This window comes from Halichoeres trimaculatus, unplaced genomic scaffold, assembly GCF_033239565.1.
Source record: "Halichoeres trimaculatus isolate MK-OKI-2021-1 unplaced genomic scaffold, fHalTri1.1 fHalTri1_scaffold_23, whole genome shotgun sequence".
In the NCBI taxonomy this organism is placed as follows: domain Eukaryota; kingdom Metazoa; phylum Chordata; class Actinopteri; order Labriformes; family Labridae; genus Halichoeres; species Halichoeres trimaculatus.
In genome coordinates this window covers 18,561,123-18,576,443 of record NW_027437201.1, presented here as the reverse complement: position 1 = coordinate 18,576,443, position 15,321 = coordinate 18,561,123, and the positions used below count along the sequence as shown (strand labels likewise).

At 42.3% G+C, this 15,321-nt stretch overlaps 1 protein-coding gene across 5 annotated transcripts in view; it reads left to right on the top strand.

Annotated features, from left to right (window-relative positions):
• LOC141785615 (rho GTPase-activating protein 44-like) overlaps positions 1-15,321 on the top strand; it is a 70,081-nt gene that overhangs the window by 49,012 nt on the left and 5,748 nt on the right. For 2 of the 5 annotated variants that reach the window (XM_074664039.1, XM_074664040.1), the window contains exons 12-19: positions 1,111-1,192; positions 1,302-1,382; positions 5,327-5,440; positions 7,007-7,098; positions 7,182-7,362; positions 9,982-9,999; positions 12,449-12,643; positions 14,841-14,947. In XM_074664039.1, the coding sequence (XP_074520140.1) occupies positions 1,111-1,192; positions 1,302-1,382; positions 5,327-5,440; positions 7,007-7,098; positions 7,182-7,362; positions 9,982-9,999; positions 12,449-12,643; positions 14,841-14,947 (870 nt within the window). Of the gene's footprint in view, positions 1-1,110; positions 1,193-1,301; positions 1,383-5,326; positions 5,441-7,006; positions 7,099-7,181; positions 7,363-9,981; positions 10,000-12,448; positions 12,644-13,412; positions 13,938-14,840; positions 14,948-15,321 lie in introns of all 5 variants that reach the window. The other 3 variants (XM_074664043.1, XM_074664041.1, XM_074664042.1) reach the window with 3 other exon arrangements.

Genomic DNA, 15,321 nt, shown 5'->3' with positions numbered 1-15,321 from the left:
CTATATAATTATTAGGTGACCTGGTGAGAAGCTGTGTGACCAGTTGTTGCCAATCATAAAAATGCTGTTTTCCTCAAATCAAAGTACAAAATGGAAAAAATAAAAACACAACATGATTCAGAGGGAGTTTACTAATGAAACTATATGCTTTACAATTCTGTAACAAATTTGGGCATAAACGGGTTAATGTTTATAACTGGAGGTCACTTTATCACCACAAAAACTTCTAAAGCTGGAGGAATAATTCTTATTTCTCCTCCCGACCTTCAGAAACAACACGTTTCTGGTCAATCGGCTGGATTCACTCGAGCGTGTGGAGACAGGGACAGCTCGGAGATGAATCCTGGTATCTCTCCTCTAATGATCTCATATTAAACTGGGTTAGCTCCAGCTGAAAATCTAATTTGTGCCCCAGTCCCAGTGGGGTTGGTCCTGGTCATGATGGGAAGGCTTCATCTCCAATCGGCCTCAATGAGAATCAGAAAAACTGTCTTTATAAAAAAAGCAAACTGAAGGAGCTCCAATTCTGTTTTAGCCTGATTAAACGTCCTTTAATGTTTTAATTTAGGGTCTCCCACTGAAAACACGCCTGTGCTCACACATCACACGCTCAGACAGACATGTTCGATCTCTAACTCAGACAGACCGACAGCAGCCTCCGAGCTGTCTCCCAGTGAGGGATGCCCCGGCGCTGTTGTTTGTCATCCATCCCACTCGTCCCCGAGGGAAATGAAACTCACCAGACCAGAGAGGGAGGAGAAAAAAGAGACAAGTCAGAGAGAAGCCCAGTCAGCCGTCACCCCTCTCATCAGCACTGGAAAATTACACTCCCACTCTCTGGTGTTGATGAAAAAGTGTCTGGAAATAGCTCTCTGTTTATTTGAGATGGGTTTGGGAGCAGGAGGGAGTTTTATCCTGGTCTCATTTCTGAGTTTGTCATTTAGAAAGAAAAAGTGAGACACAACTGTGAGCGGAGAGCGATTAAATCTGTCTCTGTTTGCTTTCAATCATCACAAACGCTGTTTCTGGAGTAAAACCTGCACCACACCTCAGCCACCTGTGCACAAATATCTACAAACATTTATCAATCATGTGTTATTTGTTTTTTAGGCGCTTTGAAGTCGTACCTCCGGGAGCTTCCTGAACCCTTAATGACGTACGAGCTCTACAACGACTGGATCCAAGCCTCCAAGTCTGTATCTCCTCAAACTCCTGCTGAGATCTTTTTGATGCTTTTTAAACTTGATCTTTAAGTTTGTGCACGCTTTCTCTGAACGCTCCACGTTTCTGTCGTTCCTCAGCATTCAGGATCAGGACAAGAGACTGCAGGCTCTCCTCAGCGCCTGTGAGAAACTCCCGCCAGCCAACAACAACAACTTCAAGTGAGTCAGTTTTTCCATGTTTGCTTTTTGTGGTCCTGCTTTTTTTATGCTGCTGAATTTGTCCAGGACAGCGTGGAGCCAGCCAACTATGATTCATACAGGAGGGAGATATCTTGAAATGCAAGGATTTGCTGCATGTGTAAATGAGAGGTTAAAGATAACTAGATCATCCGACGACTGATGCAAACAGCTGTCTGGTTCTTGACTAACCTAACTGGGACTAATGTGCCGTGAATTCTGCGAGAAACAAGCTCTTCTTCAATTTAAAAATCACGGATGGCTGCAAATTGAACTCGGCAGCTTGTTCACTCCTGCAGAAAATGTTTTCCCTCTGGAAAAGTTCAAAGTTATGGATGCATTTTTAAAGAAACTCTGAGAGTTTATGAGAAAACACTCACCAGCTGTATGTACACAAACCTCAGTTTTTACCACCTCAGGCTTTTATCCAAGATTAAATCAGTTTTATCTTTTAACAATTTTGAGCGGGTAATTTATGCTTTTATTTCTACACGGTTGGACTACTCTAATGCTCTGTACATTGGTGTGAATAAGGCTTCCCTCACACGCTTACACTGCAAAAAAATGAAATCTAATCAAGTGTTTTTGTCTTAATTTAAATAAAAAATCAGAAAAAATTCTTGTTTCAAGTTATTTAAGGTCTGAATTGCTTGTAACTAGTGGAAAAAATCTGCCAATGGAACAAGAAAAATTTGCCTGAAACTAGAATAACGTCTTGATACAATTGGCAGATTTTTTCACTTGTTACAAGTGAGTCAGACCTCAATTTTTTGTCTTTAAATAACTTGAAATACGACATTTTCCTGGACTGATCAGGTGATTGTGGCTCATATTAAGTCTAAAAAGACATTTTCTATTAAAAATGAGACAAAAACACTTGATCAGATTTTATTCTTTTGCAGTTAGTCCGAAATGCAGCTGCTCATCTTTTAACAAGTACACGAAAGCATGAACACATCACCCCAAATTTGAGGTCCCACCATTAGCTTCCCGTTCATTGTAGAAATCATTTTAAAATTGTATTCTTTGTTTTTTTTAATTTTTAAATTAGTGCTGTCAGGCGATTAAAAAAATTAATCTAATTAATTACAGGATTTGTAATTAATTAATCTAATTAATCGCATTTTAATCTCATATCTGCTTAAGGTCCCAAAATAAAGAATTTGAATTCCAGGACATTAAAATTACATTAAAAGACATTTAAAGATAAGGTGGGAATATATACAACACATTTTTAGGTACCCTGAGGCATAAGGAACAAATGAAAAAAGTGTTATGGTTCTATCTGCTTTGAAACACTGCTTGGATCAGATAAGCCTTCTGGGTGAGTATTTTGTTCTATTTCATTCTATAAACAATATAAAGGTGTATAAACCAAACTTATCCTTTAACAGCGCTCTCTCTTCCCCCGGTTCAAAGCATGTTGCGAGAAGTGATACATTCAGGGACCGTCGGAAATTTGAATTTCTGACGAGAACGCCACTTTTTTCATGTAGGACAAACGGTTTGTAAATGCTAGACATTTGAAAATAAGTGCGTCTTTGAACGCCTCGCGGGTTTGGGCTCCAGATTAATCTGCATTAATTTTTATGACGCGTTAATTTGCGGTGTAATTAATTAATCTAATTAACACATCAAAATGACAGCCCTACTTTAAATGGATCAGCACCTCAGTTCACACTGTAAAAAATGAAATCTTATCAGGTGTTTTTGTCTTATTTTCAGTAGAAAATGTCTTTTTAGACTTAATATGAGCCACGCTCACCTGACCAGTTCAGAAAAATGTCTTTTTTTCAAGTTATTTAAAGACAAAAAATTAGGTTTGAATGAGGTCTAAAAACAAATCTGCCATTGGGTTAAGAGAAATGTGAATGTATCAAGACATTATTCAAATCTTGACCAGCACGTTTCTCTTACCTCACTGGCAATTTTTTTTTACTTGTTACAGGTATTTCAGACCTCATTTTTGTCTTTAAATAACTAATAATAAGACATTTTTCTGGACTGGTCAGGTGAATGTGACTTATATCAAGTCTAAAAAGAAATTTTTACTTAAAAAAAAAAAAAAGAGAGAAAAACACTTCTTAAGATTTCAGTTTTTCGAAGTGTATGTCTGACATTTTAAATATTAACACCCCCTTGCAGTCCTTGAGGTCTGCTGTTCTACCGACTTTTTATCCCCGTCATAAAACTCATTTTTATTCTTTGGCTTTTAATTCAGCATGAGGGTTGTGTGATATCTGTCCTTTAATGTCTTTTATGGTCTTAACCCTTGTGTTTTAATGGCTCTTATTTTTATTATATGTAGGAGCCAAATCAAAGACTTTATGTTTGTCATTAATAACAATTTGTAGGAATACGTGTTTTTTATGTTCTGACAGGGAAAGGTAGTTTAAAACTGTTTTCATTTCTACATTTGGTTATGTTATTTTACTTTGAAATACAACAGTAAGTGTTTGCCTGTGTGTGCAATACCAGCCGTTTCTTTTAATCGGAGTGGAGCAATATGGTTTTCTGACCTCCAAATTGTTATTTTATTTTTCATTACTTTTAGTGTAAACAAGTAAACAGTTCAGAGAGACTAGAAATGCTGTTTTTTTATTCCTTTTGTTGGTTGCTGGACGTCAATCTGTAGGATCTGAGTGTCAAGCTATTAGTTCCACAATTAGGAACCTACACTTTGTGTTATTTTGATTTATTTTATTAATCTTAATGATTTTTTTTGTTGCTTTTTACTATACTAAACTTTATTGTTTTTAAAATATACTTTATTAATAAAGAGGATTGGATTGAACCCTTAAGCGTCCCCTTCGAACATCTTAATCAGAAAAGGAAGTTGTGTGTTGTTGATGTTTGACATTATTCCTCTAAAACTTTTCAAGATGTCCTCATAATCTGTTTGTGTTTCGCTGATTTGTAAAGTTGAAGCACCCTCTGGCTCTAAATGCCGCTCCACATTTCCTTGTCAGAAGCATAAAATTTGAGCTCAGCAGAGACCAGATGCTGCTGTGGCTCTGCCGCTCTTTGTGGGACTGAGATATTCTGCTAAATCGTCTGTCGGGATCAGAATAGTTTTCAAATGTCAAGAACTGCGACAGATGTCTTCTTTTCCTCCATATAACTCATAAATGAGAAGTCAGTGTCTCCATTTTCTTGTCATGAGGATTGTTACCAGGGAGTGTGTCGTCTAATTGACACCTGCCAGAAATAGTAAGAAAGCGTTGACCTCTGTGTGGATCAGAGGTCTCACAGCTGAGGATTTGTAGGAGGCTTCATCTCACAATCACAAAGAGAAACACAGAGGAGACTAGTCTGGAGAGAGGCACAGAGAAAGCGGCGACGGGAGTGAAATTGAAAGTGCGGGATGCGCAGCTCTTGTCAGTGTCATCCTGGAATCGCACAAATAGGGCGTATTTTTAGACGGGCGTCCTCTGAGGAGACCTGTCAGACCTGTCCAGATGATCGCTGCTCGCTGGAATGAGCTGCCTGATGTTCATTCAGCTGTAGTTCGAATCAGGATGAGTCACTCAGCTCGACTCAGCCACAGAAACACACTAGCCCAGTTTTTCATCTCTGCGATAAGAGACGCAGACTCCTGGTAGCTCAGTATGTTTAACAAAGTCTTCTCTTCCTGCTTACAATCAGCTCTGACTGCTGAAAACAAACCCAAAGAGAAAGAATCAGGGTGGAGACCTGACCTGAATTACTGCTCAGTGGTATCCTGGTGTAAACAGCTACTACTATCCGACCTTGAGCAGCGTGTTTACAGAAATTCATGACTTCCTAGAAATTAAATCTGCATGTCAAGGGGAAACTGTTTTGCTCGTAATTCCTGGATATTTTTCTGTTTTTGTATTTTATTCAAAGTGTTTATTTACATATGACATTGTTTATCCTCAGCTTGTGTTTCTTCTGTGTCTTTTCAGGTATTTGATCAAATTCCTCTCCAAGCTGACTGAATACCAGGATGTGAACAAGATGACGCCAGGAAACATCGCCATCGTCCTTGGACCGAACCTGCTGTGGATGAACAACGAAGGGTAAGACGTCCTGTTTGAAAACAGGAGCTATAAAAAGTTCACGCTCATAACTAACTTTGAATAAGATGCACAGATTGAGTATGAGGAGCATTTTTGGTATTTTTTTTCTGCTCCACCTTTCCCTCATTTCTTCTTTTAGAATAGAATAGAAAATACTTTATTTATCCCTGAGGGGAAATTCAGGAGGAGTCACAGCAGCAGTCATGAAAACAAAAGTAAGAAAGTGTATAGAAAGTGCAAAAAGGTCCATCAGAAAATAGATGATGACAGCTTCTTCATCATTCTCCAGTTCAGCCAGCCTCCACCTCCACAGGGTCCAGGACTGAGCTTCTTCAGCAGTCTGTTCAGTCTCTGACGCCAAAAACGGTCAAATACGATAACACACGATAACAAACTTAAAAAAAAAAAAAACACTCTCCAGAATGAAGAGTTTTCAAAATGCTCCACCATCCAGCCTCGTATAAACACAGAGCAGAGCGTTCCACTCGCAGTTTTTGGTGAAGGTTGCGCCCACAGCCACAACTTCCAGTTAAGCCATTCCGGTCCAGTTGGTGGCAGTAATGCGCCTTAAGGATGTATTGTCAATCGTCTCACACAATAAAGCGGCAGAAAAAGAAAGAACAACCACAACAATGATGGCTGATTTCCGAGTAGGATATAAAAACACATATATCCACATCGCCAACTACAGGCCTGGCATGGCCACTACATCGTTGAGACTTGTCGTCTTGTAGTCGTATGAATGCGGATCGTTTTCATGCTGTCCTCATGTAAACAAGGGTGGCTTTTGGCCTCTGACTCTCTGTGTAAACGTGGTTTCTGTCTCCTGTATCCTGTCTGCTCACAGCAGGTGAAGTTCTTCCAATGTAGCGTTGGTGTCCAGTGTTAGCTCTGTTAGCCATGTCTGTGAATTGCATGATGCTACTCTGCCCTCTGGTATTCCCTCTGTTGCTGGGTTAGCATGGCTAGCTTACGCTCCCAATATTTATGGATGGAAGGACAGTTCGATGTCATCACTTCACAACCAGCACATCATCCTTACCTTTTTCTCCTCACCTTGTGGGAAACATCTGGCCTTGCACCAGTTAGCATTGACATGCTACAGGCTGCTAACAGCTGATTTAACATGTAAACAATGCGGCTATTATTACATGTAGGATCTCCGGACAAATACAGGAGCAAAAACAGTAAAAATATCACTGAAGACAAAACCAGTTTGGTGTCCATGACCAACAAATGAGCCATAAAAAGAGATGGAAAAATTACAAGAAACAGTTTCATGTTTCCTCACAACACCAACAGATTCTGCTGCACAAGTTAAAGAAACATGCCTCACGTTTAGTTTTTATGCCACAAGATAAAGATTTGATTGAGGATAAAGCTGTATTTTTCACAGTTCCCCCAGCTCTAAGTAAATCCATGACCTGAAGTTTGAGTAAGGTGAAGGTGTTCTTGTATCTTGTGTCCCTTTAATGCTCCCCTCATGTCATAAAAATGTCTTAATCACTGCTGTTTCTCCTTGACTATCCCATCATAAAAAGTCTGTCTCTTCTCTGTCTTCTGCAGAAACATCACAGAGATGATGACGACAGTTTCCCTGCAGATCGTCGGTATTATCGAGCCGATCATTCAGCACGCGGACTGGTTTTTCCCTGGAGGTGAGGAAAAAATGGAAAGATTTGAAAGTGTTTCTGCAGAGGAGAGTGTGTTATAAAACTCCTCTTACTTATTCTTGTTTCAGAAATTGAGTTCAACGTCACGGGGAACTACGGAAGCCCAGTGCACACGAATCACAACGCTAATTACAGCTCGATGCCGTCACCAGACATGGATCAGGTGGATCGGCGGCAGAACGATCAGAGTCGACGCCCACTCAGCGTCGCCACGGACAACATGATGCTGGAGTTCTACAAGAAGGACGGGTACGAAACTCATATCTCTGCTTGGATTACTCTGTCAGCACAATCAGCTGCAGATATCAACATTTTAACACAGCTAAAATACAGATAAAGAACAAAACAGCTCCAAAAATCCTTTTTTTACACGTCAGAGAAAACTGGGAACTCATCTTAAAGCTTCCAGTGATCACACACTCTCACACACACAAATATTCATGTCACCCTGCCTCTGAATCAATCAGCAGTCCCCTCCACCTCGACGCTGTCATTACAGCTTCGCTCAGGGTGGATCTCCACTGACAGCTCCACTGACAAGTTAGCTTTAAGTTTTTCTCCACTTTTAGGCACGTAAAGTTTCTGCATGACTGCATTTTGACAGGGGCCGGACACGAGATGTAAGAGTTGGAGAATTCCCTGATGATTACACAAGTTTCATGTGAGAATGACCTCAGTGGAGGGCTCAGTTTCACTTTGAGATGGACAGGAAGAGGACTCTATCACTCAGTTTCTGCAGAGCCGCCTTCCAGCCAGATAGAGGGGTAAAAAAGAGAGGGAGATGACATTTAGTCTGTGAAATGAGGAATCTGACAATCCTGAAGCTTTGGAGGAGGATTAACTGGAGCCCAGTCAGACGGTTTCTCTTCTCTTTTCTCTCTCTGTCTCTGTCTCTTCTCTTAATGCTTTAATACACCCTCCTTCTTATCGAGCCCAGTGGGTAGCCGCGGCAGCCTGCAGCCCTGGGACTACATGTAGTCCAGCTAATTAAACCTGGACCGAATGTGTGTGCAGGGTTTGATCAATAGAGCTCAGCTTTCAATGGAAACACAAAGAACGGTCCTCAGAAGCAGCAGGCTCAGCACAAAGAGGCTCCAGTTCCTTTGAAAGGAGCTGGAGTTTTTATGTACAGTACAAAAGATGTTAGATTTAAGGCTGAACATGGTTGTTAAGTTGCATTTCAAATTCTGCTCGGTGCACACCCCTAACAGGAAGTCTAGACTCTCAAATCTAACACTCTGAGGATCTGTGCTCCACTGTGAGAGCTATAAAAAAAGGTTAACAATAACTTTATTTTAAAGGTCCCATATTATGCTCCTTTTTTGCAGTTTGATATGGAGAAAAAAACAGAAAAAAAAAAACAGAGAAGCTCATTTACCGTAACATTACAGATTAAAACAACAGGCTAACAGCAGCTAAAGTTAGCATCCTGAAGCTAATATAGAGACAGGGGGGACACTGAGGAAAAGCTCTTACATCTGCTCCACAGCACACAGCATTTAAAATACTCACATTTCCAGCGTCCCAGGTTTGTTGGTGGATGATTAGGACGCTAGCCCTCTGTTGTACTGACCAAAGTCGGAAAAGTAGTCGGCCATGAAATGACTAGCACACACATGCACAGTTTTACTGAGTGTAGCTGGCACATTTCCTTGATAAATAAACTCTAGCAACTTAGTCTGTCTTCTTCCGAGATGGGAAGCTTGTGCATGGAACTATGTGGCTGTTTACAGCCAAAAACAGAGCAGTGATGGCTCTCCAACTTCAGCATTCTCCTCTTCTCCAGCAGCGGGGATGGGAGTGGGCGGGGAGGGGGTTCAGGGATATCTGCTCCGGTGGACCAATCAGGTCAGACTTGCTCCTGATTGGTCAAAAAAGGGAATTGCTGACATCGGCAAAATCCAAACAGCTCGTTTTAGGTCAGGTTTGCACAGGTTTGGTCATTAAATATCACATTTTGTGGGCTGGGAGGAAAGCCAAAGACCCACAAATGTCACTAAAAGACTTAATAAAGTGATTTTTGCAAAATATGGGACCTTTAATAATTACTTTATTTATATAGCACCACAGAGTGCTTTGATAACAGACAGGAACAAAAACAGGACACAAAACAAGACTCTAGCAAGATGAATTTTATTAGTGATAATAAAATAATAAAGTAATAATAATAATAATAATAATAATAGTAATAATAATGAAGATAAATTAGAATAACACACATGATTAAAGAATAAAACAATTAAGGCCCAAAAGGGAACCAGTGAAGGTGAAACAAAGGTGAGTCACAGATTAGATTAAATCTGAATCAAAGTAAGTAAGTACATTAATATGTTAACATAACACTAGAAGAAGTAAATGAAACAGGACGGACTCAAAGTCAGAAATAAAAATAAAAGATAAGAGAAAGGCTAAAAGGCAGTAAAGCCAAAATAAGGTAAAGATAAAAATGAAAGACGTTAAATTTTCCATCTGCAAATGCATAAACATGATAAACTCAATCTTAGCTCAACTTGTGTGAAAGCTATGTCACAGATTTTGTTATTTCTTGTGTAAACTCTGCCGTCCTTTGGGGAGACTCTGACCTAATTAGGCCTAAATGGAATGATAATCATCTCTCCGGGTTTCTGACATGCCTGGAGTGCTCTGAGGAGCACATTTCACCCCTGAAATCGCTCTTCTTGTTACACTCAGCACGGCTCCAGCCCCTCGCCAGGCCTGCTCCACCATCTTGGCTCTTGCCTTGTCTGAGTGTCTCCTGCCAAAACTTTCTCCACTGCTTTGATAACGCTGCTGTTAATGAGCCGAGGGGGACTCTGTCCTCCCTGATCCTTACGCCTGTCCTCATTTCTCTCTGTTTCAACAATGCAGCATTAGGAAGATACAAAGGTACAGTATGGATCATTTCTCTCCAGTCATCCTCTCATCACTCTGTTCGTCTCAGCCGCCTGCTGACAGGAGCCGTCTGTCATTTGTCGTGTGTGTTTAATGCTTCGCTCAGGTCTGCCTGGTGCGACACACTTGGACTCCTATAGTTCAATGTCTTTAGCAAAGTGGGGGTGAAAAATGGGTGACGTGAACAAAGCAGGCCTTTCTTCAGTGTTTACATGAGTAGCATCTTTGTAGTTTCTGGCACTTGATAAACTTGTTCAGCCTGTGAAAACAATGGCTGCTCGTTGGTAAGTCTGAGGAGCTGCCTATGAAGCTTATCTCAAAACTGTCCCGCTGGCTTTAGTACAAGCACAGTTTAAAGAGTTTATAAGTGAGTTAATAAAACATTTCACCCTCATGTTGTCATCCTATTCAAGCAAGACACTGTTTCCTTGAAATACTCTTTGTTCTTGCATGCTGAGGCCTGTCAGCATCTAAAGCCAGGACTGTTGAGGGTTTAAGGGGCCGTTTACACGACAACGGTTTTAGGGTGCAACACAAAAGTTTTGTTATGTTGTTTCAGCCTCGTGTTTACACGGAAATGGTGTTTCAGCCAACCTAAAACGCAAACTTCTGAAAACAGCCTCCAGAGTGGGATTTTTCTGAAACGCTCCCGACACCGTTGCCGTGTAAACAGTAAACGTTTTCAGTGGGAACGCTGATGTCACATTCCGCCTCGTGCGCAATACGATCGTTGCGAACTACCGTGTTGTGCTTGTGCTGCTCAATCTGTTAACTGTCTTTCAACAAGATGTGCATCTGTTGCTCCACTTTTTAACTTTGTATTCCCCAATACACCAGATGACAGAGAAGGGTCCAGCTGCAGCAGTCTCACGGCCGCAGTTTCACGGCGCTCAGTCACACATGCGCAGTGTAATACGGAACAGCTTGCCTTGGAAAAACCGAGGCCTATGTGACATGTATACTTTTATTTTATTTTTTTAAATTGTTAACCTTGGACAATTTTACATCAAAATTAACATGAAGAAAATGAGCAGTGAAGAGCATTGTGCAATGTTAATTTTAAGCAATGACAATTCTGTAAAACTAACGTTAATTGATTACACTATCGTAACTTATTCAAACGACACCAGCACGAAACTGTGAGATTGAGTTAAATGTACTTTTTTTTTTAATTAAGTGGAGACATTGCTTGATTTAACATGCCCCTATATTAATTTGTAATTCATAGTTTATTTTAAAACTATCATGCAAATTACAGTGATTAAATCCGGTACATGCATTTTTAAAGAGAAAAATCAATGTTATATACATTAACCGAGCAGTGATTTTTATGTCGGTACGGTGTACCGGTTATGTACGGTGAGGGGGGTTTGGTTGGTTGGTGGGAGGGTGGCAGGTGAGGGGGAATAAAAAAGTATTATTTTAAACAGAGTTTGTGAGTTTGATGAGGAACCCTAGACCTACATAGTATTGTCTAAGTTAGTGCGTGCATGTTAAGATTTTTTATAAAAATATTTTTGTTGTAATATGTGTCATTATGAGTTAACATACTTTTTTTTGCCATTTATTTTTGCATAAATATTGGTAAATTCCTCCCCTTAAAAATGTGTTTGATTTTAGCATGTGTCATTATAAGTTAACAGACTTTTTTTTTGCTAATTATTATTGCGTAAGTATTGGTCAATTACGCCGCAAATGTCCCCAATGGGTTCGGTTTTGAGAATCACCGCGGTGAGCTGAAAGACAACTACCATTCACTAGGTAGCGCTGTTGTGAGAAAACAGCAGCCATGAGACTGAGGCCTGCAGGGATGCAGCTGGATCATAGACTGTATAAAACATGGACGTAGTCTCGCCGACGTCACCCGTCTGTTACTGAAACGGGAAATGAAGCACATCAGCTATAGCGGCCATATTGGTAGTTGCAAGGGCTTCGCCTACAGTGATAGGGCACTGGCCGTCACGTGACCCTCAGTTGTGCCTCTCATTGGGGGAGCTCGCGAACTTAGTATCCTCTGAACGGCCGGGTTTGAAAAAAATTCACCCCCCGTACAGTGGGTGCCGGTAGTAAAAATAGCGACTCAGACAGGAGACGTTTTTTGAACCAGGCTGTAAATATGTTAATTTCTGCTTTGAAAACAGCTTTTTTTGGCTTGGTGTGTACATGACTTCCGCCACTTCCTTAACCAGCCTCAAGCGAACACTCAAGAAACAGCAGATTTTAGCACTTCTGTATTGTCTCATATTCTCAGACCGGTTGCCGCTTGAGCTGGATACTATTGAGATGGCTGGCTCAACTCTACTTCGGTGGAGATCTCCCAAAAGCGTTTTAGCGTTTTCAGATGAAACGTTGTCGTGTAAACGGGGCCTAAAATTCCCCTTGAAGCACACAAACGTCCCCCCTCCCTTGGTTTGAATGGCTGTGCCTCTCTGTCCCACTGCAGCATGGGTGTCAGGGTGATGGACACTACATGGGTGTCACGCAGGGGCTCATCTTCGTCGTCGCGCAAAAACTCTCCCACGCCACCCAACGTGCATCCCCCGACCCCGCCCTGTGACGCTCTGATTCCAGAGCAGCCTGGGGATTATACCGGTTCCCCCTCCCCAACCCCTCCGCCCAATAGCAGCGACCGAGCCAGGTAAGGCTGTCGTGCCCCCCCACCCACCCACCACGTCCTCATGTTTCCCTCAAACACACTCCCCACCTGCTGTTGCCCTCCTCCTCCCCTCTGCCTTTCGCGTGTGCTGCTGCTGAGTCCTGCTGCTGACATCAGAGCGGCGCTGTTTGCTCTTCCCCACGTTTTTGACATGCCCTTCCTCTCACCCATCACCTCCTTTGATCCCAGGTGTCTCATCTTTGAATGAAGGTGTCATTTTGAACTCTGTGATTGCTCTTCAGCTCGTCTTCTGGTTGCATTTCTCTCATGAGCATGTGTGAAGTCATTCAGGATGACTGCAAGTGTTAAAGCTGTGCATCGTGCGGTGATAGAGGAGGGTTTAAACTCTCTTTAGGTTCATTCTTATGTGCTAAAATGTAAAGTTGTTCTGCTATAGATTGGTTCATTGCTGCATGTGCATGATAATTGATCTGTTTTGTTTTCTGCTGTTAGTCCAAGCATCATTAACAGCATAACCGTCCATTGTCGAAAGGCCCTGCAATGGATGAGGTGACTGACTTTCTGCTTTATTTCTCATTCACGCACATTTTCTTTATTTCCTCTTTGCTTTGCCCCTGAAGCCCCTATTTCTTATTTACCTCCTGGCACTGTAATTAATTTGCAGCAGATTTTTGTCTGTTAAAGGACCAAACTTCAAAACCCTCTTCCCAAAGTAATGAATCCATCCAGCTGAGCCCCCTCAGGACGCCAACTCTTCCCCGGTAAAACATTCTCATGTTTATTCTTACAGCTCGGATGATGCATCCTCCAATTGGTCGGACTCCTGTTACGCCTACCCCTCCCCTGAGGAGGAGAGGCCGCCTCCCCCGTACCCCTCTTCCTCCTCTTCCTCCTCCTCTTCTTGCTCCTCCTTTACGATCCCTCACCATTTCCACACCCGAGCACCGCCGTGTAAGCGTCCTGTCGCTCCCGGTCCTGAATCCGTGCCACCTGGTCCATCCCCTCCCCCACGCCGCACCGGCTACAGCCCACCCCCGCTCCTCCACTCCCTCAGCCCGTCACCCCAGCAGCTTGACGTCAACTCCAACCCCAAACCCAGCTCCCTGCACCTGCCCAAACAGGCCTCCCTGTCCGACGCTTCGCATGCCGCCCCGTCCGAATCAAACGGCTCCACCCTTTACATCAAACCCCCGCTCGTTCTGACTCGCCACGATCTGTTCCCCAGCTCCCCCAAACCTCCCAACACTCCCCTCTCTGCTCCCCCTCCATGGGCAGCCTGTGCCTGTAGCCGGGAGAAAGGAGCCAAGCTGACTAGGTAATTAAAGAACCCTGCTTAACTAGTTCAACACCACTCACACACAAACGAAGAGAGGCCACACGGGGACAAAACCAGATGATACACGGAGGGGGGAGGATGGGTGAGATGAAGATACTCCCCACAGCGACACCCAGACTTCTTTTATTTACTGCTTTGGTTGAGCATCCCTCAGTCAAACAGCGCTCTTTAAGAATGCCATTATCACATCCATCTTTAATTTAACATCATGAATGCAATCCATAACTTTCCATGCTGCCAGGATATTCAGGAGCCAGTTGCCAGGCAACAAAAGAAATTCAAAGCTTTCATTGCATACCATTATAAAAGTGGGCGTTAATGAGTCACAGCATTACCCAGTCAGCCCTGGGTGTGAGACTGCAGGATCAGACCTTGACAATGAACAAAAACAACACAGAGTAATTTATTCTGGAGTAAAACAACACATCAGCAGCGTCAGTGAAGGACGATATGATGTTTGACATTGAGAAAAAACAAATATGCTCACACGCACTCCCCCATCTGGACCTTTTATCACAACAACTTCAATCATTCATCCATGCCTCGTCTGCTGGCAGTGAGTCTGACTGTAAACTGGTTATGTTGTGACCTTCAGGCCTTCCTCCCATTGGCATTCTGGCTGCACGGCACCATAACAGTACAGAAAATCCATTAAACCATTAGGATTGTTTGGGGATTCTTCCCTGCTTCTGCTGCAGGACGGTGCAGACGACACGTCCGTCTGCAGGAGCGGCTGCTGCCTTAATTTGACATTGAACTATGGGTGCTCTCATTTTTTCAATAAGCCATGAAATTTATGGAAACAGGCTTGACTTCTGTTGGAGAGAAGTGAGCTGCAGCTTGTGATTCCTGTGTGTTTGTTCTCCTTCACTCTGTCCTCAGTACTCTGAAGAACAAGGAGCTGTCTCCAGTGATCGGGCAGAAGGGGATCCAGGGAACAATGACCTCTAGTGGACAGTCGGAGCACAGCCCGCACTCTCTGAGGAGGGGTAAGAAGGATAGTTACAGATCAGCAGAGTTGGGTATTTAACTACAAGTAATGAACGTTACAAGTAGTTAAATTACTTTTGATTGGAACAAGTGGTGTACTTTTACAATGGCTGCAAATAGAGCAACCAAAATATTACTATTTAAGCTGAGTTCTTTTTATTACCACCAGTAGATTGAACGGTGGCCATACGAGCAACTACTCGCTATCTCTTCCGGGTCAGGGCTGATGGAACTGTCACAGTAAAATTGGTTGCCTTATATAAATTTGTGCCCCACTGACAACACTGCACTCCCTCCCACTGTAAATGCCCCTTTTAAAGGATAAGTTTGGTTTATACAGCTTTTACAGTGTTTATAGAATGAAGTATCCAAG